The sequence below is a fragment of the Macaca fascicularis genome, chromosome 19, assembly GCF_037993035.2.
Source record: "Macaca fascicularis isolate 582-1 chromosome 19, T2T-MFA8v1.1".
NCBI lineage: Eukaryota > Metazoa > Chordata > Mammalia > Primates > Cercopithecidae > Macaca > Macaca fascicularis.
The window spans coordinates 42,452,791-42,476,390 of record NC_088393.1 but is presented as its reverse complement, the minus strand read 5'-3'; the positions used below and the strand labels follow the sequence as shown (position 1 = coordinate 42,476,390).

General features: G+C 49.2%; 1 protein-coding gene and 1 long non-coding RNA gene across 2 annotated transcripts; one reads left to right on the top strand and one right to left on the bottom strand.

The window, feature by feature from the left end:
* The first annotated feature begins 1,342 nt into the window (after nucleotides 1-1,342).
* FAM187B (family with sequence similarity 187 member B) lies at nucleotides 1,343-5,329 on the top strand. The gene is made up of 2 exons (XM_045379927.2): nucleotides 1,343-2,123; nucleotides 4,942-5,329. The coding sequence occupies exons 1-2, from the start codon at nucleotides 1,402-1,404 to the stop codon at nucleotides 5,327-5,329; spliced, it is 1,110 nt and encodes a 369-aa protein (XP_045235862.1). The 5' UTR covers nucleotides 1,343-1,401.
* LOC102128790 (uncharacterized) lies at nucleotides 3,560-22,942 on the bottom strand. Its single transcript, XR_012427447.1, has 4 exons — nucleotides 22,833-22,942; nucleotides 7,277-7,635; nucleotides 5,851-5,993; nucleotides 3,560-5,314 (listed from the first exon to the last, which is right to left on the bottom strand). It is a non-coding gene; the product is annotated as an uncharacterized lncRNA (long non-coding RNA).
* Between the last annotated feature and the right edge of the window lie 658 nt (nucleotides 22,943-23,600).

The following is a 23,600-nucleotide window of genomic DNA, read 5'->3' as shown; positions in this document are numbered from 1 at the left end:
ATGCCCGGCTAATTTTTTTGTATTTTTAGTAGAGATGGGGCTTCACCGTGTTGGCCAGGCTGGTCTCGAATTCCTGACCTCAAGTGATCCTCTCATCTTGGCCACCCAAAGTGCTGGCAAGTGCTGGCATTACACGTGTGAGCCACCCTCTGAGAAGGGGTTTAGAAAATGGAATGGAAGGAAAGGGAGCAACTGAGAAAAATATTTGTTGAAGATGTATTGAGTCACGCAGATGGCTGAGGGAAGAGATGGGGACCAGCACGTGCAATGGTTCTGGGGCAAGAGCCCCTCTGCCTGCCTGACAGATTCAAGGAAACAGTGGGAGGCCAGTGTGGTTGGAGGGTAGGGAGTAGGGGGAGAGGTGCAGGAGGTCAGAACAGTAACCAGAGAGAATTTTTTTTTAATTTTTTTTATTTTTTTGAGACGGAGTTTCACTCTTGTCACCTAGGCCAGAGTGCAGTGGTGCGATCTTGGCTTACTGCATCTCCGTCTCCCAGGTTCAAGCGATTCTCCTGCCTCAGCCTCCCGAGTAACTGGGATTACAGGTGCCCACCACCATGCCCAGCTATTTAGTAAAGACGGGGTTTCACCATGTTGGCCAGGCTGGTCTTGAACTCCTGACCTCGGATGATCCGCCTACCTCAGCCTCCCAAAGTGCTGGGATTACAGGCGTGAGCCACCAAGCCCAGACCCAGAGAGGATTTGTTTACTGCTTTATCCCCAGTGCTAAGAAGTGTGCCCAGAACATAGTAAGAGTTCAGGAAGTATGTGTTGAGTGTTCACATGTGACACGTTCATGCTCTTGTTCCATCCCTGGGAATGTAGTCTCACCCCTGGGAAAGGAAGGGGGGCAGGTAGTAGAGAAAATTCTGAATAGACAAATTAAGTTTGCTCCTTTCCCAGCAAAATGGAGGGCTTGGAATAGAAATTAAATATGGTTGGCGGGGCACAGTGGCTCACGCCTGAAATCCCAGCATTTTGGGGGGCCAAGGTGGAAGGATGACTTGAGGCCAGGAGTTCGAGACCAGCCTGGGCAACATAACAAGACCCCGTCTCTACAGAAAAAAATTTTAAACTAGCCGGGCATGGTTAGCATGCACCTGTAGTCTCAGCTACTCAGGAGGCTGAGGTGAGAGGATTGCTTGATTACAGGAGTGTGAGGCTGTAGTGAGCTGTGATTGCAGCGCTGCCTTCCAGCCTGGGTAAAAGAGTGAGTTCTTGTCTAAAAAAAAAAGAAAAAATAGTGTTGTCAGCTTGTCATAAAACAAAAGGAGATGGTGACCTCACACACCCATGTGGTGGCTGCAGTTCATCCCACTGCCCAGGGCTGAGGCCAGAGTTCATGGGTGACCTCACAATGTTCAGGGTGGCACCGGCCCACTGCCCCAGCCCCAATCCACCATGCCACCCATGCTGTGGCTGCTGCTCAACTTTGCTGCCCCGGCGCTAGGGTTCTACTTTTCCATCAGCTGCCCCAGTGGTAAGCAGTGCCAACAGGCCCTACTCTCCGGCAATGACATTCTCCTGTATTGCAACTCCTCGGGGGCACACTGGTACTACTTATTCACACAAGGCAAGAAGGGCAGGCTCGCCAGCCTCACCAATATTTCCAACATGGAAATAATGCCCGAGGGCAGCCTTCTCATTAAAGATCCATCGCCCTCCCAGACGGGCCTCTACCACTGCTGGAATAAGAATGGCCGCCAAGTGGTGCAGTATGAAATTGACTTCCAGGACATCTCCACCCTGCATGTAACACACAAGGACCTGGGTCAGAGGCCCCTGCAGAACGAGACCCTGCCTCTGGGCAGCAAAGAGCTCATTTTTACCCGGTGGGAGCCCTGGCAGGACTGCAACCGCTGTAAGGAGCCGGGCGAGCGTAAACGCCTGGGGTACTGCTACATTGAGGAGCCTCTGAAGGAAGCCATGCCCTGCTGGCTCTATCTGGGAGAGATGCTGGTGTGGTCTAGCCGCTTGCGGCCTGAGCTGCAGGTGGAAGCCTGCCACGTCCGGTGCACCAATAACACACAGTTAAGGGTAGATTACGTCATTTTTGACAACTTCAGGCTCGATGAGGAGACAGAATTTGTGTGGCTCGACTGTCCCTTAGGATCCATGTACAGGTGATGGAATCCCTGCCTCTGGCCCCAAGCCAGGTTCTTCCGGTCTGGGGATCCTTGGTGGTAATTTGTGCAGAGGGACGAGGGGGCGTTCTATGCAGGTCAGCCCCATAGTGGTCATCAGGACAGTGCCAGGCCCTAGTCTTAAACAGTCCAAGGGGGACACAGCCCAGGGTGGTGCGAATTGGAATGGGAAAAGCACAGGCAGACAGATGGGGCTGTGACGGGGGAAGCCCAGGAAGCTTAGGGACTCCAACAGGCCCCTGCCTCATCTGGGAAGGTCATCGAGACCCTGGAGGAGAGGCTGTTCCCCCCGGGGCTTCCCATCAGGGCCTGCCTCCCAGAATTCACACTCATCTTGCTTCCTGCCAGGAGTCCCTGGAAAATACCCCCTTCCCCTCCTCTCCCCCAATCCACCTGCCCCTTAATAAGAAATGCAGGCTGGGCGCAGTGGCTCATGCCTGTAATCCCAGCACTTTGGAAGGCCGAGGCGGGTGGATCACCTGAGGTCAGGAGTTCGAGACCAGCCTGGCCAACATGGTGAAACCCCGTCTCTACTAGAAATACAAAAATTAGCCAGGTATGGTGGCACATGCCTGTAATCCCAGCTACTTGATAGGCTGAGGCAGGAGAATCACTTGAACCCGGAGGCTGCAGTGAGCCGAGATCACACCACTGCACTCCAGCCTGGGCAACAGTGGGAGACAACTCTGACTCAAAAAACAAATGCAAAAAAACAAAAACAACCCAGAAATTCATTGTCTCACCCTTCTGGAGGCTGTAAGTCTGAAACCAAGGTGTCAGTAGAACCACACTCCCTCTCAGTCCCTCTGAGCTGGGCAGAATCCTCCCTTTTTGTAGCTTCTGGACGCAGTCAGAGATCCCGGTCTTCTCTGGCTTGTGGCTGCTTCTCTCCAATGCCCGCCTCCATCATCACTTGGCATTCTTCCTGGGTGCCTGTGTCCCTGTTTCTCTTCTCCTTTTCTTAAAAGGATGCCGCTCAGATTGGATTGAGGGCCCACCCTATTCCAACATGCTCTCATCTCAACTGATTATATCTGCAATGATCCAATTTCCAAATAAGGTTACATTCTGAGGTTCTGGGAAGGACATGTGTTTTGGGGGGCCGCTGTCCAACTCAGTGCAGAGGTCTTGCCAGCCCCCGGCCACACGGGGTCATTGTGATGTGTTAAGGATACTAAAGACTGTAAAGTGCCTGCCACAGCATCCAATAAGAAGTTCCACAATGTACCTAGCTGGGAACGCAAGCTTTTATGATATTGTCTGTGGAGTATCCTCTCTGTTCTTCCACCACGCTGGATATGTCAGTGCCTGATTCATTCTCCACTAAACACGTGTTCACTGCACATTTATATGCCAAGCTCCATTCTAGGGACCTGTGAAACAGTGAAGAACACAACCAACAGAGATTCCTGCCCTTGTGGTGCATAAATACATAGTTTTATTATTGTTGTTGTTTTTATTATTATTAGAGACAGGGTCTTGCTCTGTCACCCTGGCTGGAGTGCAGTGGCGCGATCACGGCTCACTGCAGCCTCAATTCCCCAGGCTCAGGTGATTCTCCCATCTCAGCCTCCACAGTAGCTGGGACTACAGGCATGCACCACTATGCTCGGCTAAGTTTTTAAGTTTTGTAGAGATGAGGTCTCACTCTGTTGCCCAGGCTGGGCCCAAACTCCTGGATTCAAGTGATCCTCCCACCTCAGCCTCCCAAAGGGAGGGGTTACAAACCTGAGCCACTGTGCCTGACCTATTGTATTTCAGATGGTGACGGAGCAGGGAAGAATGCTGGGAATAGGGGAAGTTAAAAGTGTAAAGTGGTGGGGTCAGGGAAGGTTCCTCTGAGAAGCTGCCATTTCAGCCCAGACTGAAAGGAGGTGAGGGAACTCTGGGGACAGAGGGAACAACCAGGGCGGAGGCTGTGCCCAGCATATCAGAGGAACATCTAGGAGAGCAGCGTGGCTGAGCAGAGTGAGTGAAGGGGAGGGTGAAGGAGATGAGACCAGACAGGCAAAGGCAGGTGGACAAATCATTAAAGGAGTGCCCTTGCTAACTCCTCCAAATAACCTTATGAGGTACAATCATTACTCTCCATTTTTTTGGTTTGTCGTTTTCTTTTTTGGGACAGGGTCTTGCTCTGTCACCCAGGCTGGAGTGCAGTGCTGTGACTGGCTCACTGCAGCCTCAACCTCTTGGGCTCAAGTGATCCTCCCACCTCACCCTCCTGAGCAGCTGGGACCACAGGCGCATGCCACCGTGTCCAGCTAATTTTTTAAATTTTTGCAGACATGGGTTCTTGCTTTGTTGTCCAGATTGGTCCTGAACTCCTGGGCTCAAGCCATCCTCCTTGCCTTTGCCTCCAAAAGTGCTGGGATTACAGGTGTGAGCCACCAAGCCCAGTCTAGACTCTTATTTTTAGATGAGGAAATGGAAGTTCAAAGAGCTTGAGGCATTTGCCCAGGTCACCCAGCCAGTAAGGGGTGAGGCCAGTAAGGGGTGGGGCCAGTAAGGGGTGGAGCCAGTAAGGGATGGGGCCAGTAAGGGGTGGAGTCAGTAAGGGATGGGGCCAGTAAGGGGTGGAGCCAGTAAGGGATGGGGCCAGTAAGGGGTGGAGCCCTGGGAGCCCCCACCCCACTGTCGACGGCTGCACAGTGCTCCGTGGGGAGTGGCAAGGAGGGGGGCGGAGCGGTGCTTTATTTTTTGTTCCTCAGGGAGAAGGGGGCCACTGTCTCCACCTCCCTTCAGACGTCGGTCCCTCCTTTCTCCCTGGGCCCTGCACCTGACCTTGTCCTCCTCGCAGGCCCGTCTACTGGCATGCCAACGACACCCCCCTGACGTGGGAGAGTCAGCTCTCCGGCCGGGACTTCACCACCTTCCTGGACCCCTCCACCGGCGGCAGGCAGCTGCAGGTCTTCCAGCCGGCCATCTACAAGTGCTTCGTGCAGCAGGAGCTCGTGGCCCAGTTCAACCCCGCCACCAGTCCGGAGACGCTGGAGGCTCAGTGGAGAGAGAACGATGCCCAGTGGCGGGAGGCAAGGAAGGCCCTGCCGGGCAGAGCGGACTCCGTGCTCAAGGGGTTGAAGCTGGTGCTGCTTGTCGGCACCGTCCTGGTCCTGCTGGGGGCGCTGCTCAAGTTCATCCGCCCTTCCCCGGGCAAGAGAAGCAAACAGGTGCTGATGGTGAAATAAAGCGAACCCCCGATGCACAAGTGGACCCAGCCTCCGGTTCCCTCTTAGCCACAGCCTCCCCTTCCGTCGCTCCCGCCCCCGTGCCCACCCACACGCTGCTCTGAGTTGCATGAACCAGGACAGACCTGCGGCCATAGCCCAGGGTGACCGGGCTCTTCCCTGTGTCAGGTCCTGCTCTGTTAACTCATTAGTAATTTCCATTCCACAGATGAGGAAACTGAGGCTGGGGATTCTAGTTCAAACCAGGTTGCCTGGCCCAAGCCCTGTGTTCTTCAGAAGGAGGGAAAGATGGAACGAGGCCATTCTTTGGGTGTCTCCCCAAGGGTAGTAACTCATAGCCTCCTCACTCACCCCATTCCCCCAACAAGATGGGGAATATGAGCAGGGCATCCCTAGGCTCCCCAGATCTCACTGGGCCCTGCTCTCTTTCCCTGCCCATCCCTTGCCCGCCCTCCCTACTGTGCCCAGGCCTTCAGGCCCAGCCACCACTCCCCAAGTCAGAGGCAGTACCAGATACGCACCACTTTTCCAGGCTCTTGCAGTGGAGCGAAGCCCCTCAGGTCCTTGGAAGGGGAGACAGGCCCTTCTGCTGGTACAAGGCGCCAGGTCTGGCTCAGCTGACCTGCAGGAATCACCAGGCCTGGCTGTGCCCAGAAATCACACACTGTTCAGCAGAGTGCAAGAGTGGACAATAATTCATGCCATTAAAATTCATTGCCCTGATAGTGCAGTGAAGCCATGACTGGACAGAGATGAAACTCTCCCAGAACAGAACCTCTGCCCCCAGGACAGGGCTGGATTCACCCCTCATGTACCAGACACTGTTGCCAAAACACCTAAGGCTTCATGTGGTGCCCAGATGTTCAGATTCCTGCAGAATGAGGGAGCGTTCCCTGAGGACTAAAGAGGCTTCCCTGGGAACCAGAGGTAGACAATAATAATGATAATCATAGCAAACATTTGGGGACTTCCTGGTGTGGTCAAAACTCAAACCCTTCATAAGTGCTATGTCCCCACAATCACCCAAGAGGCTGGTGCTACTGTTAACTGTGTCTTGCAGCTGAGAACATCAAGACTCAGAAGCTCCAAGCAACCTACCTGAGGTCACACACTGAGCTTGGGAAGGGGCCAGTGGTTGAAAGGTGAAAGGAGACCTGAAGTGCCCACCCCAGCTCCCAGGGAGCCCCCCAGTGCCTGCACCCATAGAAGCCCCCATTGCGTGGGAGCTGGAGGTGGGACAGGGAGAGCCAAGCACGGGTTCCACACTCAGGGGTTTGTTCTGCACAGCACTGAAGTCTCACAACCTATAGCAGAGGCTGTCAGTGCCCCAGTGCTCCAAGGCTGTCAGGGCAGCCCCTAAAGTGACCCCAGTGACTTCCCACCTCCTGGTGTCCATGCCTTGTATGATGCCCTCCCCTCCAGTGTGGACCAGACCTGTGACCTTGCACCTAACCAATAGCGCACAGTAAAGGTGTTGAGCTGTCACTCCCTAGCTTGCCTTATGTTATCTATGACTCTGTGTTAGCAGATCAGAGGGAGGGAGGCTTGTTGGCTTGATGAAGTAAGCAGCCACATTGAGGAAGTCCACACGGTAGGGAGCTGTGGGTGGCCTCTAGGAGATGCAAGTGGCCTCTAGGACCTGAGGGAGGTTCCCAGTTGAGAGCAAGCAAAAGGCTAGGACCTTCAGTTACACAGCCAGAGGGAAACGAACTCTGCCAATAACCCAGATGAACTCAGAAGTAGATTCATCCCCAGTCGAGCCTCCAGATGAAAGTGCAGCCCAATCCATGTCTGACAGCAGCCTTCTGAGACCTCAGAGGAAGGGCTCAGCTAAGCTGTGCCTGAACTCCTGATCCATAGAAACTGTGAGATCATAGACGTGTGTTGTTTTAAGTCACTGAATTTCTGGCGATCTGTTTTGCAGCAACAGACAACAAATACACTCACCCATATCCCTGGAAAGTCCTGGAAGTTCCCTGCAGCTTTAGCAGTCATGGGCATGGTTCCAGTGGGTGCCAGGGGCTTCCTAACTCATTCCAGAAGCCTGCTGAGCCACTCATGGAGCAGGCTGGAAGCTGGGCAGTTGACACCCCAGGAGCAGTCCTTAACCTCGAGGGACAGGAACAGGAGCACCCAGCTTCCTCACCCCTCTAAGGCACACTCCCCAGGGGTAACATTCACAGGTGCTGGGGATTAGAGTGACATCTTTGGGAGGCGTTATTCAGCCTACCCCAAGCAGTTGCAGGCACAGGCTCTGGGGGTGGGTGTCTACTTGGTGGATGGAGCTGATTAGGACAGGAAGGCAACTGTGGAGAGAAAATCAAGATCATCAGAGCCCAGAGTGTGTGGGACCCTGTAGGCCAGGGTAGTAGCTGTGGGCTTTATTTGAGATGAAATGGGAGCCATGTGAGGGATTTGAGCAGTGGAGAGACATGACCTGATGTCCACTTAAAATGATGATTCTCCTGAGGTCAGGAGTTCGAGACCAGCCTGGCCAACACAGTGAAAACCCATCTCTAGGAAAAATACAAAAATTAGGCAGGCGTGGTGGCGGGGCTGTAATTCTAGCTACTTGGGAGGCTGAGGCATTAGAATTGTTCGAACCTGGGAGGCAGAGGTTGCAGTAAGCCGAGATTGTGCCACTGTACTCCAGCCTGGCTGACAAAGAGAGACTTCATCTCAAAATAATAATAATAATAAGTGATTCTGACAAGGTGGGGTTCTTACAGGTAAGGGTGGGTTGCCCCCCAGGTTGCAGCAGGGAGTAGCAGCTGCTTTGCATGTGGCCAGCTGTACAATGAGAAACTTTCCTCACCAAGCAGGAGACATGGTCAGGCCCAGCCTTGCCACCCTCCCCTGAACCACAGAGTATAGCGTAAGACAAAACATGCCCCAGATTCCATTTTTAACCATTCTATTCTTCCCTATTGCTTTTCTTACTGTAATTTTTTAACTTCTTAAGCCTATGTTTTTTGGGGGAAAATAATTGCTTATAAATGCAATTCCAGTACTTAGCCTTGCTATATGACTCTTCTATTCTGCCAGAGAAAGAAGAGGAGAAAATATTCCCTTTTTTCTAAAGCTGCAGAAATGTAGACAAAGCTGCCACTAGCCTATATGTCACCTTAGAACAAATTGTATAAAGGCCTGCTGAGTGGAGCATGGAATGGGTTCCCCTCATCCCTTAGCTGGACACGTTGGACAGTGCTCGACCTGTACAACTCCACATGACGACCCTGAATACAGATGTTTTCTGCATCACAAAATTGTCTTGGCAGGCCAGGCACAGTGGCTCACGTCTGTAATTCCAGCACTTTGAGAGGCCGAGGTGGGCAGATCATGAGGTCAGGAGTTCGAGACCAGCCTGGCCAGCATGGTGAAACCCTGTCTCTACTAAAAATACAAGAATTATCCAGGTGTGGTGGCGTGTGCCTGTAATCCCTGCTATTGGGGAGGCTGAGGCAGGAGAATCGCTTGAACCCAGGAGGCAGAGTTTGCAGTGAGCCAAGATCATACCACTGCTTTCCAGCCTGGGCAACACAGCAAGTCTCTGTCTCAAAAAAAAAAAAAAAAAAAAAAAAAAGAGTCCTGGCAAATCCTACTGCTATGGAAGGAGTCTCATTTATTATTCTGTATTAGTCAGTATAGGATAGGCTCTGCTGCAGCAATAAATAGACTCCAGAAAAAAACACAGAGGTTTATTTCTCACTTACACTGATATCAAGCAAAAGAGGCTTGCTGCCAGATGCACAACAAGCCAATACTATGGCAGTAGGTTTTTGAGAAAATAAAAGCTTTGTATAGCAGGTTAACTTCCAAGGAGACAGGAGTCCCACTGAAATCTGTCTCCCTATGCTGGCTTTAAGGCAGTAATTTTACCAGGAAAGGTTCAGGGGGTGGATTCTGGGATTAGCCGGTGATTGGTGGAAGCAAAGCGGAGGTCTGGGAAGTCCTCTGGCATGCACAGTTCTCTCTCATGCCTCCTTAGGGGGTCCCATGTGAAAACTTGAGGGGTTAGTATGAAACTTTGGGTTGTGACTTCAGCAAGCTGGTTCTGCACAGACTCCACTTAGCCATATTGTTTCCGATTCATTTCAGCCAGTTCTTTTATCTCATAAGTGGAGGGAGTGGTTCACATTTCCACAAGTTGTTTCTTATCTGCCATCCTGCAAACTCAAGAATTTCTGTTAGTTACTGATTTCTTTAACTCTTTGGGGCATGGCTTCAACATCGTAGTCACAGCTCAGGTGGCTTTCTTTCACGTGATTCAGATAACTCAGGAATGCAGGCTGCCATCTGAAGTACCAGCTTCCAACGTCACCACACAATGGACAGAGAGAACATGGAACTGAGTATGAAGGGTAGAACTGGGCCTAGAAGTGTCATCTGTTTTGTCCACTGGCCAGAACATTTCATTGGCCAGAATGCAGTCACATGACCCCTCCTCAACTGCAAAGCAAATTGGGAAACATGGCTGCCTGTGTGCCCAGGAAGAGGAGGTAAATTGTTGGCTATCTGGCCAATTAATGCCCAGACAGGGATTCAGAAATTGTGGCCATGTCCTGTGAAAGCAATTCTAACCAAACAACAAATAATCTGTAATTTTGATTCCTTGTACAAATAATTTGTTGACCTGAGAGTAATATGGACTTCTCTGAATTCCTAAAACTTGTATATACTTATCAGTTTCTTGTTCAGACATAAGAAGATCATTGGCATCTATTAATACCTCTTTACAGGCAGGGCGCAGTGGCTCATGCTTGTAATCTCAGCACTTTGGGAGACTGAGGCAGGTGGATCACCTGAGGTCAGGAGTTGGAGACCAGCCTGGCCAGCATGGTAAAACCCTGTCTCTACTAAAAATACAAAAAAATTAGCCAGGCATGGTTGTGGGTGCCTGTAACCCCAGCTACTTGGGAGGCTGAAGCAGGAGAATTGCTTGGACGCGGGAGGTGGAGGTTGCAGTGAGCCGAGATCACGTCATTGCACTCCAGACTGGCCAACAGAGTGAGACTCTGTCTCAAAAAGAAAACCTCTTTACTGCACTATGGACTGCTGCTCGCTTTTCCCTTTTCCTTGCACCACACATGCCCCAATGTCTCCTTCCAGCTCCAATCAAACTGGTTGAATAAGCTGTTTCTACTCATTACTCTCACTACATGCTGCGCCCTCCAACCTAGAAAACTTTTATTTTCCCCTTCTCTTAGTTAACTGCTCTTATACTTCAAGTATCATTGCCTCATGGAAGTCTTCCCATCACATATATGTTTTCAGAATGGTCATTAGTGCTGCTCCCTGAATCCCCTTGGCTCTCTCCCTTCCAAGCAGGGTGCCACTTCTGGTCCATCCAACAGGATGCCACTTCTGGTCCTCCTTATGGTTGTGTGGGGCCTTGCAACTAGCTCTGGCCAATGAAATGTGGGCAGAAGTAATACAGTCACTTCTAGGCCAGAGCACTTAATTGCCTGGGCAAAGATACTCTAGGATTTTCTTTCACTCTGCACAGAGCCCACAATTCTTGAGGTGGAGGCCATTCTGCCAGCCTGGATTGAAAAGGAGAAGTGAAACTGACCTACAATAGAAGTGACAGATAAGAAGTAAACTTTTGTTATTATAAGGTGCTAAGACTTTGGGGATGTTTGTTACCACAGCATAACCCAGCCTATTCTGACTGATACATTCTCCTTTCAAAACACTTGTCACTTTTGCAATTTTTCACTTGTTTCTCTCACTATCAAATTAGTATTTTTCTTTAAGCTACAAATTGAGAGCTCCATGAGGTCAGGAATTTGCGATTGCTGTTCTCCATTGTATCCCCAGATTCTGAAAAAGCTGGAACAACATAAAAGCTCAATAAATGTAAACTGAAGGGCCGGGCGTGGTGGCTCATGCCTGTAATCCCAGCTACTTGGTAGGCTGAGGCACGAGAATTGCTTGAACCTGGGAGGCAGAGGTTGCAGTGAGCTGAGATCGTGCCATTGCACTCCAGCCTGGGTGACAGAATGAGACTCTGTTTAAAAAAAATAAAAATAAAAAAAATACTAAACTGACGGAAGAAATGATTGAGCAAGAATCCTGGGAGGTAGATACAATTATCCTTATTTGACAGGGATAAAATGGAAGATCGGAATGGTTGCATTGATTGCTCAATGTCACATCTCAGGTAAGTGGCAGAGATTGGATCATAACCCAGGCCTAACTGAATCCAGAGCTTGTTACAACAATGTGCTGCTACCTGTTCTGAATAGGTAGGTCTCAGGTTACCAGGTCTTGGTACTTATTCCCAAGGGGTTTTGTTCTGCCACCAAGGAATGTGTCTGTGTTGGTGATATGAGGCTAGGGACCTATGGGCCATTGGGAAGCTACACTAAAATGACCCACAGGTGGCCAGGCGCGGTGGCTCACACCTGTAATCCCAGCACTTTGGGAGGCTGAGGTGGGCGGATCACGAGGTCAGGAGATCGAGACCATCCTGGCTAACACGGTGAAACCCCATCTCTACTAAAAATACAAAAAATTAGCCAGGTGTGGTGGTGGGCACCTGTAGTCCCAGCTACTCGGGAGGCTGAGGCAGGAGAATGGCCTGAATCCAGGAGGTGGAGCTTGCAGTGAGTGGAGACTGTGCCACTGCACTCCAGCCTGGGTGACAGAGCGAGACTCAAAAAAACAATAATAAATAAAAAAAATAAAATGACCCACAGCTGGCTGGACAAGGCAAAAATATTCATGGTGGGCAGGGTGTTAGTCAACTGTCTGTCTGCCTTTCATTTTACCTCTTTTTAAATTGAGTGCTCACTCTCTGCTAGTGTTATGGACTGCATGTCCCCTCAGAAATTTGCATGTTGACCTCTTAGCCCCCAATGGCATAGTGTTGTGGGGAGCCCTTGTGACATCATTAGGTCATGAGGGTGAAGCCCTCATGATAGGATTAGTGTTCCTATAAGAGACACCAAAGAACTTGCCTTTTCTCTCTCTGCTCTCTGCCATGTGAGGACACAGCAAGAAGATGGCCATCTGCAAACCAGGGAGCAGCCCTCATCAGACATCTCTTCACCTGGCACCTTGATCTTGGACTTCCCAGCCTCCAGAACTGTGAGAAATAAATGTTTGTTGTTGAAGCCACCTAGGCTATGGTAATTTATTATAGCAGCCTGGACGGACTAAGACAGCCAGACTCTGTGCCAAGAGTTTTAGGGTCGTGAGCTCATGACATCCTCATGACCATTCCAAATGGTTCCTGTTTTTCACAAGAGGAACTCCGGCCCAGAGATGTGAGCTCATCTGCCTATGTTTACAAAGTATATCAGTTAGTGTATCAGTTATGGCTGCAAAACAAAACATCCCCCAAGTCAGAGATTTAAATAATAAGCATTCATTATTGCTTACAAGTCTACAAATTAGTTGGGCAGTTCTGGTTTCAGCTGTGATCATTCTTGCTTCTCTGATCAGCAGCAGTGAATTGGGGTTGGCTCTGCTGATCTTGGCTAACTCAATAGTTGGCTCTCTATAGGCTGGACCAGATGTCATCAGCTGGAGCAACTGGGTTCTCCTCCATTTGGTCTCTCATTCTCCAGCAGGCCAACCCAGGTGTGTCCACAAGGTGGTGGCAGGAGTCCAAGAAAGTGAATGGAAGTTGCAAGGCCCCTTGAAACCCAGCCTCCAAACTAGCACAGTATCACCAGGGACTGGGACGTAGAGGCCTCACCTTGTCATGTGACCTGGAGGTCAGGGTTTTGGAAGCCCCTTGGGCAAGGTTGAGTTAAACCAGACAAAGCAGTTCTCTACTGTTGCCTAAGAAATCATCTAAAATGGCTTAAAACAACATTGATGGATTTATCTGTCCATTTTGCAGGTTGTTAATGTAGGCTGGGCTCACTCATGCATCTGTGGCCAGCACTGTATAGCTAGGTGGCTCTGTCTTAGAGGGCTGGATGACAATTCGCTGGGGAGCCCCCAGCCTCTCATTCTCCAGCAGGCTAGCCCAGTCATGTTCACAAGGTCATGGCAAGGTCAACTAAGAGAGGACATGGAAGCAGCAAGGTTTCTTGAAGTCTAAGCTTGAAACTAGCACAGCATTACTTTCACCATGTTTGATTGACCTTAACAAATTACAAGGTCAGCCCAGATTCAAGGGGTGGAGACATAGACTCTATCCCTTGATGGGAAGAGTGGCAAAGTCACCTTGTAAGAATGTACTCAAGGAGGCATGAAGAAGTGTGTCCATTCTGCAACATCCTACCACAAGCTGTCAGTAACACAGCTTGGATTATAACCCATGATGCACGTGGCCTCCACATGGCCTACTGTCTTTAGCTGTATCACTTCTTTTTTTTTTTTTTTTTTTTTTTTTTTTTTTGAGATGGAGTCTTGCTCTGTCACCCAGACTGAAGTACAATGGCATGATCCTGGCTCACTGCAACTTCCACCTCCTGGGTTCAAGTGATTCTCCTGACTAAACCTTCTGAGTAGCTGGGATTACACATGCATGCCACCACGTCTGGCTAATTTTTGTATTTTTTTAGTAGAGTTAGGGTTTCACCATGTTGGTCAGGCTGGTCTCGAACTCCTGACCTCAAGTGATCCACCCACATCAGCCTCTCAAAGAGCTGGGATGACAGGCATGAGTCACCATACCCAGCTGCATCACTTCTGTTCCTCTCCTTAGCTTCCTTCGGCTTCTCACATAGCTTCCCTTTCTGTTATTTGAGCCCCCAAGAGCTTTCTGTATTAAAATACATTTGCCTGGAAGTAACAGATATCTGAGCAAAGCATTCTAAGCTGAGAAGGAATTTATTGGGTCTTGGAATGGAGAGCCAATACATTGAGAGTCCAGGGTTTGAGTTGTGCTTCAGGCACGGTTAGATCCAGGTGCTCACACAATGTCCTCCAAAGTCATCTTCCTCCATCTCTCTACTCCACTTTTTTTCTGCATCGCCTTAATCCTCAAGCAGATGCTTCCCATGAAGAGATGAGGTGTCCTTCAGTAGCTCCAGGATTCCATCATGGCTGCTTAGCAACCTTGATAGGAGGTGAGCACATCCCCTTGTAATAAGAACATCAACGGTAGCAACAACATTGGAGTATTTACTGTGTGCCAGGCTCTTGTCTCAGTACTTGGCAGGTGTTTGCTTATTTTATCCTTATTACACCCTATAAGGTACAAATAATCCTCACTCCCATTTGACCGATGAAAGAACTGAGGCACAGACATTACAGGAAAGGGATCCAGATCCAGACACCAAGAGAGGGTTCTTGGATCTAGCACAAGAAAGAATTTCAGGGCAATTCCATAGAGGAAAGTGAAAGCAACTTTATTAAGAAAGTAAAGGAATAAAGAATGGCTACTCAATAGACAAAGCGGCCCCAAGGGCTACTGGTTGCCTATTTTTATGGTTATTTCTTGATGTTACGCTAAAGAAGGGGTGGATTATTCATGTCTCCCCTTTTTAGACCATATACGGTAACTTCCTGATGTTGCCATGGTATTTGTAAACTGTCATGGCGCTGATGGGAGTGTAGCAGTGAGGACAAACAGAGGTCACTCTGGTTTTGGTGGGATTTGGCCAGCTTCTTTACTGCAACCTGTTTTATCAGCAAGGTCTTTATGACCTGTATCTTGTGCTGACCTCCTATTGGTCATCCTAAGAGTTAGAATGCCTAACCGTCTGGGAATGCCGCCTCATTTTACCCAACCCCATTTAAAATGGAGTTGTTCTGGTTCACATGCCTCTGACACAGAGAGATGATATCCAGGTTTAAGGTTGCATTGGTTGCAAGTGGTGGAGCTGGGTGTTGAACCCAACTGTGCTGGCTTTAGAGTCCTTGCTCTTAACTATCACTAGCAGAAAAATAATAATAGCAAACCGTTATTCAGAGCGGATAGTCTGTGCCTGGCGTTATTCTGAGTATCAGGAAATCATGATCATGATCATGATCAACATCCATTGAATCCTTCCAGCAGCTCTATGATGTAGGCCCGAGGAGGCATTATCTTCATTTCACAGAGGGGGAAATTGAGGTACTGAGAGCATAGACAAGCCTGAGGTCCCCTACGGAGCAGCTGGGACTTGAACCCAGGCAGCGGGGGTCCAGAGTCCCCATCTGCCTCCCCCAGGGCCTCATCCCTGAGTTGGGGGTGAGGTCAGCCTCAGAGAACTTCATGAAGTAAGATGGAGGGAGGTGCCCAGGATAGCCCGGTGAGCTCACGAGCTATGTGTCCACATTTCCCTCCTCTCCCCTCTTCCCATAGCCTGGTCCAGTCTTCCCAGAATTCACTTGTGAATAGACTGACCTAATGCAAGCTGGACCAGTGGGGTGAGTCCAGGCAAAGCCAGCAAAGAGGCCAGTGGCCCAGCTTGAGCCACAAGGCGGGGCTTGCCAGGGCCCAGAGTGGTTGGTGTGAACCTATGCCAAGAAGGGCATGGGGGTGGAAGGGAAGACCCCCTCATTCCCCAGAGCAGCTGGGGCTCGCTTCGAGTCCTGCCTCACGCACCTGCACGTGACTGTAACCTTGACACTTATCAGACCTCTGCAAAACAATCCTCGTCCACTGCCCCGACAGGAAGCCTGGGCAAGATGCCAAGTCGTATTTAATGCGTTTATGAGAAACCAAGACGTGGCTATTTATAGCCCTTTGATTCATCTGCCAAGTGAGAACGGCGTACATGCAGTGACATCTTACGAGTGGAAAGTAGGCAACGCCGTCTGCCCCTTACCACAGACAACAGGCACACCCTGCTGCGTGGGCTCAACAGGGTCTCACGCCAACCTGTGGGAATGCCGCGGACAACGGTCCCCGTTCTGAAGTGCAGAAGCTGAGGCTTGGGAAGGGACAGTCACTTGCTTCACGGACAGTGTGTGGCGGGGCTGGGGAATGGAATCCAGGCAGACTCTTAACTCACCCCACGAGCTGTCTCGGCTGCACAGTCCACACCCCACCGTCAACTCCTTTAAAGACAAAACTCTTGGCCGGGAGCAGTGGCTCACACCTGTAATCCCAGCACTTTGGGAGGCCAAGGCGAGTGGATCACGAGGTCAAGGGTTCAAGACCAGCCTGGCTAATATGTTGAAACCCCGTCTCTACTAAAAATACAAAAATTAGCTGGGAGTGGTGGTGTGTGCCTGTATTCCCAGCTACTCAGGAGGCTGAGGCAGAAGAGTCGCTTGAACCCAGGAGGCGGGGTTGCAGTGAGCCAAGATCGTGGCACTGCACTCCAGCCTGGGCAACAGAGCGAGACTCTGTCTCAATAAATAAATAAATAAAACAAAAAGCAAAAACAAAAACAAAAAACAACTTTTCTGAATAGTTAGTGGGACTCTTTGGAAACATTCTGCCTGTTTCCTGCCTTCTTTTTTCAGCACTATCTCTTCTTTCTGGCTCTATTCCTTCCTCTTTGATATTAAAATACTTTTCTTTTTTTTCTTTTGAGATGGAGTCTTGCTCTATTGCCCAGGCTGGAGTGCAGTGGTGCAACCTTGGCTCACTGCAACCTCCACCTCCCAGGTTCAAGTGATTTTCCTGCTTCAGCCTCCCCAGTAGCTGGGATTATAGGTGTGCATTACCACACCCAGCTAGTTTTTACTTTTTTTTTTTTTGAGACAGAGTCTCGCTCTGTCGCCCAGGCTGGAGTACAGTGGTGCGATCTCGGCTCACTGCAAGCTTCGCCTCCTGGGTTCACGCCATTCTCCTACCTCAACCTCCTGAGTAGCTGGGACTACAGGCGCCCGCCACCACACCCGGCTAATTTTTTTTGTATTTTTTTTTTAGTAGAGACGGGGTTTCACCATGTTAGCCAGGATAGTCTCGATCTCCTGACCTCGTGATCCACCCGCCTTAGCCTCCCAAAGTGCTGGGATTACAGGCGTGAGCCACCATGCCCGGCCTAGTTTTTGTATTTTTAGTAGAGATGGGGTTTTGCCATGCTGGCCAGGCTGGTCTTGAACTCCTGACCTCAAGTGATACGCCCACCTCAGCCTTCCAAAGTGCTGAGATTACAAGTGTGAGCCCTCGGCCAACAGTGCTTTATTTCTTGTCTCTCTTTTCTTCATTCCTTTCCCCTTTCCTTTCCTCTTTTTCCTTTATTTCTTTATCTCTTTTTTTCAAGGCAATAAACATATTAGTAATTGCTGATGTTAGAATGGGCTCACGAGTATCCCAAGTCTTCCTCGCCCAGCCTCTGTTGATTCTCCAGTACATACCACGATCCCCCCATTTCACAGACATGGTGGGAACGCCAGGGGCGGCTCCTCCCAGCTGACTCCCCCGTGCATGGGTGATTTAGTTTGCTCCTGTCGCTGACACCCGTGGTGTTGTGGCCACTGCAGCTAAAATCCAAAAGAGGGCACCAGCAATGCAGCAAGAAAGTGCCCACCCTTGAGGAAATCTGATGTTCAATTTGTCCTTATTTTGCGGTGATCTTTTGTGGTGGGAGGTTCCTGGAGGTGTCCCCATTGCCTTTCATGAGGCCTCCTCTCTGTGCCTAAGTTTCCGCATATGTAAAATGGGGTTAGCACTGGCACCCACCTCATTCTTACTGTCGGGAGGAATACACTGTAATATGGAGTGCTTAGAACAGTGCTTGGCAGCATGTGCGTCATGAATGTTTCCTGTTGTTGGTGGCGCTGTTGTTATTAGACCCTGGCTTTGGAAGCTGGGTCAGACACTAGCAAAGCCCTCTGCCTGGGCGTGCCCACGGGGACTGTTCCGGGCCTCAAGCTTCCACGCTGAAGCCCGCCCTGCAGGCAGGATGTCCGGCCTCCAACCGCAGCCTCCAAACCTTGATCGGTAACTCTGATTTTCTTGCCTCTGATTTTATTGCCTCTCTGCCCACATATCATCAGTGGGGGCGTGGACGCTTACATGAACGCTTGGGGTCTCATAAGGGGCACCCTGCAGATTCCAAGATTCACAGCTTCTGGCCTCAGGTCCTGACTGCCCGCCACCCCCAGCCCCTGGCATGCTGGTGTTGCCACAGTGCCCAGTCACCTATCTCTCCTCCACAACTTCTTCCTTCCTCCAAAGGCAAGCAGTAGTCATATTTCTGCTGTCATGTGTCTCTCACAATTTCCACCTTTTTTTTTTTTTTTTTTCCCCCCTGGAGACAGAGTCTTGTTCTGTTGCCCAGGCTGGAGTGCAGTGGTGCAACCATAGCTCACTGAAGCCTTGAACTCCTGGGTTCAAACAGTCTTCCCACCTCAGCCTCCTGAGTAGCTAGGACTACAGGCATGCACCACCATGCCCTGCTAATTTCTAATTTTATTTATTTACTTTTTTCTTTGAGACAGAGTTTCACTCTTGTCATCCAGGCTGGAGTGCACTGGCACCGTCTCGGCTCACTGCAATCTCCACCTCCCGTGGTTCAAGCAATTCTCCTGTCTCAGCTTCCTGAGTAGCTGGGATTACAGGCACCTGCCACCATGCCTGGCTAACTTTTGTATTTTTAATAGAGACGGGGTTTCACCATGTTGGCCAGACTGGTCTCGAACTCCTGACCTCAGGTGATCCACCTGTCTCAGCCTCCCAAAGTGCTGGGATTACAGGCATGAGCCACCGTGCCTGCCTAATTTTTAAAATTTTTTTTGTAGAGACAGGGTCTCACTATGTTGCCCAAGCTAGTCTCAAACTCCTAGCCTCAAGTGATCCTCCCACGTTGGCCTCCCACATGGTGGGATTACAGGCGTGAACCACCATGCCCAGCCGCCTCCACATGTCTTAAGGGGATGTTTATGCCACTGATTCGTGATTGTCAACGTTACCACAGAGCCCTTCTCTGTTGACTTCCTGCCCTGGAAGGGGAGGAGTGGATTCAGACCACGCCCCTTCTGATGTAATGATGCCACACAACCTCCCTGGTCTCAGAGTCCGTATCTGTGAATGAGAATAACAGTACCTACCTCAGAAGGTTGTGGTGAGGAGTGAACAAATTCATTCACATGAAGCACTGAGAACAGGGCTTTGCCCACACTACAGGCAGTGTTTGGACTCTCGCTGTCGTTCATAACTATGATCATCATCACTTTTATTTTACTTTAATTTATTTTTTGACACGGAGTCTCACTCTGTCACCCAGGCTGGAGTGCAGTGGTATGATCTCAGATCACTGCAACCTCTGCCTCCCGGGTTCAAGTGATTCTTCTGAGTAGCTGGGATTACAAGCATGTGCCATCACGCCTGGCTAATTTTTGTATTTTTGGTAGAGACGGTGTTTCACCATGTTGGCCAGGCTGGTCTCAAACTCCTGACCTCACGTAATCCACCTGCCTCGGCCTCCCAAAGTGCTGGGATTACAGGCATGAGCCACCACGCCTTGCCCCATCATCTAGATTCTACAATTGTTAACATTTTTCTGTATTTACTTTATTACATATCTTTCAGTCCATTCCTCTATTTATCAAGCCATCTGATTTTTTTTAAATGTATTTTTAAAGAAGGTTAGAGTAAAGTATTTTAAAGTAGACATCAGTACTCTTTGCCCTTAAACATTTCAGGATTCATATCACCAACTGGAGTTCAATGTTTGCAGTTATTTTTGAGGTTTTATAAATTTGCATGCAATGAAATGTACACATCTGAAACATCCATTTGCTGAATTTCTTAGTATTATCATTATTATTTAGAGATGCAGTCCCGCTCTGTACCCCAGACCAGAGTGCAGTGGTATGATCATAGCTTACTGCAGCCTCGACCTCCTGGGCTCAAGCAATCCTTCTGCCTCAGCCTCGAAAGTAGCTGGGACTACAGAAACATGCCACCACGCGTGGCAATTTTTTTTTTTTTTTTTTTCTCCACAGGGTGAGTTCTATGCCTGGGGAATTACAACAATTTTTAAAAAAGAGATAAGGTCTCTCTATGTTGCCCAGACTGGTCTTGACCTCCTGGCCTCAAGTGATCCTCCTGCCTCGTCCTCCTCAGTAGCTGAGATTATAGGCATGAGCCACTGTTCCCACCTCCAGTTGCTGAGTTTTGACCAATGAATGCAGTTATGTAATAAGTATACACTCCTGCTTTAGACTACAGTCCCTGTTAAGATGAAGAACATCTCCAGGACCCCTGCAAAGTCCCCTTATGCCCCTTCCCAAATGATCCCCACCTCCACTCCACCCCCAGAGGCAATCATGGTTTTGATATTTTTATACCTTTACTTTAAATTTTCAGGGTGGATGACAGGTGTGTGATGGGAGGGACCTTAGTTAAATTTTGTGGTTGGCAGCTAGAATTGAAAAAAGAAAAAACCTCATTGCGGCCAGGCGCGGTGGCTCACGCCTGTAATCCCAGCACCTTGGGAAGCCGAGCTGGACAGATAGCTTGAGGTCAGGAGTTTGAGACCAGCCTGGCCAACACAGTGAAATCCCATCTCTACTAAAAATACAAAAGTTAGCCCGGTGTGGTAGTGGGCACCTGTAATCCCAACTACCTGGGAGGCTGAGGCAGGAGAATCACTGGAACCTAGGAGGCTGCACTGAGCTGAGATGGCACCACTGCACTCCAGCCTGGGCAGCAGAGCGAGACTCCGTCTTAATTTAAAAAAAAAGAAAGAAAACCTCGTTGCTCCCGCCTACAGAATATGGATACCTAATGAACGTGATCACACACAGCAATGACCAGCTTGGAGGGAAGGAGGGACCCTCAGTGCTGAGAGTTGGGACAGTGTCCACTGAGGGCCTTGGTCCTAGCACTGAATGAGCCAGGCTGTTTCAATTCCTGGACAAGCACTGGTTCACCCATTGTGTGTGGACCCCTTACCCTGGCTGCCTCATGTAGGATGCTGTTGGCTGCACGTAAGAAAGAACAAATTCCAAACATCTTAAAACAATAAGGACATGTATTATTTTACAGAACTGCTAGTCCCCCAAAGGCGGGGAGGTTCTCCAGGGGTCAATGCATCAGTCAAATGACGGTCTTATAGACTCAGGCTCCTCAGCATGTGGGTAACATCATCCCTCATGGTGGTAACGTGGCTGCCACAGCCCCAGCCATCATTTCCTGTAGATGCAAAGCATCACAACCATATACTTCCTCTTGCTAAAATCCTACTCTGCCCATTTCCTTTCTGTATTTTCAGTGTTTAGCCTCTCTGATTCTGCTCTTACTACTAACTCATGGGATTTCAAATCATGGGGATTATAGGCTCTCCGAAGTGCTAATGAAAGAAATTGCAGAAAGAAAAGAAGAAAAATGATGTCTTTCTCTGTGGCTTCAGAAAATCAGACACTCCTCAGCATCATAAAACTCTGTTTGCAAATATTCTTTGCAGGCCGCAGGGACATCAGAGATCATCAGTATGTCTTATCAAAGGAAACTTTAACATTGCAGCATCTGTGATTCGGATTTATCGCCCTAGGACTAATACTTAAATTGCATGTAGATTCTGAAAAGGATAAATATTTGTGAATTTTCTGTTAAACCAGAGGAATATTTTTACCACCCCCTCTTCTTCAATGTGGATGTAGGGAGAACAAAAACATGTGATGCTGTTAGAACTCTGCTCTAGACTAAGAGTTTGAGCGCCCAGTTTCAGCCAGCTAATGCTTCCTCACACTGTCACATTCTCTCTGCGAGGCAAAGAAATAGTTTATTTCTCTTACATTACTTTTTTTTTTTTCTTTTTGTGAGATAGGATCTCTCTCTGTCACATAGGCTGGAGTGCAGTCGTGTGATTATGATTCACTGCAGCCTTGATCTCCCGAGTTCAGATGATTCTCCCTTCTCAACTTCCTGAGTAGCTGAGACTACAGGCACACACCACCGTGCCTGGCTAATTTTGTGTATCTTTTAAAAAAATTTTTAGAGATGGGGTCTTGCTATGTTGCTCAGGCTGGTCTTGAACTCCTGGGCTCAAGTGATCCTCCTTCCTTGGCCTCCCAAAATGCTGGAATTACAGGTGTGAGCCACCACACCCGGACTCCTACAGTACTTTTTTTTTTTTCTTTTGAGATGAAGTCTCTGTTGCCCAGGCTGGAGTTTAGTGGTTCTATGTCCGCTCACTGCAACCTCCACCTCCCAGGTTCAAGTGATTCTCCTGCCTCAGCTTCCTGAGTAGCTGGGACTACAGATGCCCACCACCAGGCCCAGCTAATTTTTCTATTTTTAAAAACAGAAACGGAGCTTCACCATGTTGTCCAGGCTGGTCTCGAACTCCTGACTTCAAGTGATCTGCCCACCTTTGCCTCCCAAAGTGCTGGGATTACAGGCATGAGCCACCATGCCTGGCCTCCTACAGTACTTTTTAAGGCCAAAAACATTTTACCCCAGATGGCTTCCACTAGCCAGCCCCCAGCAGACTCCCTCTAAAAGTCAGTCACTGCTGTGACTTCTCCTTGTCCAGGAGTGTGTCCCAGCCTTTCCCAGAACCAATCACCAATAAGGAGACAGGAGAACTATGTCTGGCTTAGATCACTCAGAGGCTGAGGGTACTTTTTCTGAACACACGATCAGAGCTAATAAACAGGCTAATAAAATTAAGGCTCTGCTTACAAAGAAGTAAAGGAAAATGGGCTTGCTTACTAATAATGCAGATTCCCAATTCCTGCTGCTAGTTGCACGGCTGCTTCTGTAGACACTCTGCCTCCTTCTGGCTTGGCACTTTGATCTTGTGTTTATGCCTCAGGATGAACAAACCTCAAACACTCAGGCTTCTTAGAATAGGAGGTCCTAGAGGAGGAGTGGTTTCTGAGAGAAGGAAGCACCTGCCCACACCTCTTAAAAGGAAAGTACCTAAGCTTGGCTGCCTGCTTATCTTTGAGATTTTATTATCAGTCAGGCCTTCTGTCACAAGTGATTAAAACCCAAACTAGCTTGAGTACAAAGGGAATTTATTGGTTCTTAGAATGAAAAGTGGCGGATTTCAGGTACGGCTGGATCCAGGTGCCCCTACAATACACTCAGGATTATGCCTCTCTCCCTCTCACCTCTACTGTCCTCAATACTGACTTCATTTTCATTCAGCGAAGATGACATCCAGCAGTTCCAGGCTTAGAGCACAGCAGATAAGTAACCATGGCAGAAAAAGAAATGCCACTTTCCCAATAGTTCCAACAAAAGTCCTGCAGCTGTCTCTCATGGCTTCACTTGGATGGCGTGTTCATTTCTGGACCTGGGGAATGTAGTTGGCTGTATCCAAATCACATAGACTAAGAGCAGGAGAGGTTGGCTCCTAAAGAAAATAAGAAGGGTAAACGAACGCCCATCAGGCTAATCTTTCTCTTGTATATAGAGAGAGCCCCGGAGAGCATCAGCCTGTCCTGTTTTACCATGAAAAGCAATTCAAAAGAT

Coding starts and splice junctions, on each gene's coding strand:
- FAM187B (XM_045379927.2), top strand. CDS start 1,402: ATGCCACCCATGCTGTGGCTGCTGCTCAACTTTGCTGCCCCGGCGCTA. Junction 2,124..4,941: donor CCCTTAGGATCCATGTACAG/GTGATGGAATCC, acceptor TCCTCCTCGCAG/GCCCGTCTACTGGCATGCCA.